A 1177-nucleotide genomic window follows, 5' to 3' on the forward strand; every position below is an offset into this window, starting at 1 on the left:
CGCACCTACGAGGTGCCTGGCACACCCCAGTGCAGTGCCAAGGAGCTGGGGCAGCGCAAGTTCCATGTGCCACCCACGGCCACCCGCGCCTCCTTCTGCTACGAGAACGAAGTGGCACTGAGTGCCTGCCGTGAGGAGGAGGGGGAGGAGGAGGAGGAGCAGCAGCCAGGGGGTGGTGGCAGTGGAAGGGGCCTGGCTAGTGACAAGGGCAAGGAGGGGAGAGCAAGCAATGGCCTGGAGGCCACAGAGATGCCCGGTGGGACATGATGGGTCAGTGGCATCAGACTGTGGGGCTGTGGAGGAGGAGGAGGAGGAGAAGGGGGAGGAGGAACGCAGCAGTGGCTGAGGAGAGCAGGGCAGAGGGGTCCCTAGGGTTCCCACACCCGAACTCTGGGCAAGGGGAACCCCCCAGCCTGTCTCCCCTGGGAAGTCAAGAGGGGAGCACCAGGGGGAGCCCAAGCCTGTCTCTCCTCTCCTTCACCCCCCAAGAAGACGGGGGGAACCTAATGCTAGTGGGACAGCCCCGCCCCGCCCCGCCCCATCTCTCCCCTGCCCATGGGCAATATCCAGCCCCTGCCCCAGAGCCCAGCCTGTACAGACCCAGTCCCCTCTACACCCACTCCTGGGATTGTCAGGGGTTGGGGCCCCCTGTATGTAACTGGGGCTCATTGCTGCTACCTCCTTTGAGGACACTGCTGAGCTGTCCCGCTCCCCCAACAGCCCCATCCCCGTCTTGCTCTGGTTTTTAATGGGGGAAAAGATGCTGTTAACTGGGGGTGGCACCCCCTGAAAGCTCCCCCCCTTTTCTCCCCGCCCCATTCTGCTAGCCACAATGCCACTTTAGTAGCCATGTTGGATCCAGCTGCTCCCCCACCACTTAGGATGACTGAGGATCCCCAGGGAACTGGCAAGGCTTAGGGGTCTGTTCCTGGGGGATGTGGTTGTTGGGGGCCTTGGGGTCCAGAGAGGGCCCAAGCCATTAAAGAAAAGCCACATAGCACCACTGCCCCCTGCTGGCTGGGCCTGCAGCTGCCCAGCTGTGTGTCAATAGCCCCATAGTGCAGTAGCACAGAGAGGCAGGGACCTGGGGGAGTCAGGGCAGATCTCCCCCTCCGCCCCCCCACATCCCCAGATCACCCAAGTGATGCAGATAAATACAGAAATAAAGAGAGAATTT

General features: G+C 62.1%; 1 protein-coding gene across 1 annotated transcript in view; it reads left to right on the forward strand.

Moving 5' to 3' along the window:
• LOC102369864 (ATP-sensitive inward rectifier potassium channel 14) overlaps positions 1–1177 on the forward strand; it is an 11907-nt gene extending 10730 nt beyond the window's left edge. The window contains 1 exon segment of the mRNA XM_006015075.2: positions 1–1177. This exon segment is cut by the window's left edge and continues 30 nt beyond it. Within this exon segment, the coding sequence (XP_006015137.2) occupies positions 1–267 (267 nt within the window). The 3' untranslated portion in view covers positions 268–1177.

Source organism: Alligator sinensis, unplaced genomic scaffold (assembly GCF_000455745.1).
Source record: "Alligator sinensis unplaced genomic scaffold, ASM45574v1 scaffold647_2, whole genome shotgun sequence".
In the NCBI taxonomy this organism is placed as follows: Eukaryota; Metazoa; Chordata; order Crocodylia; family Alligatoridae; genus Alligator; species Alligator sinensis.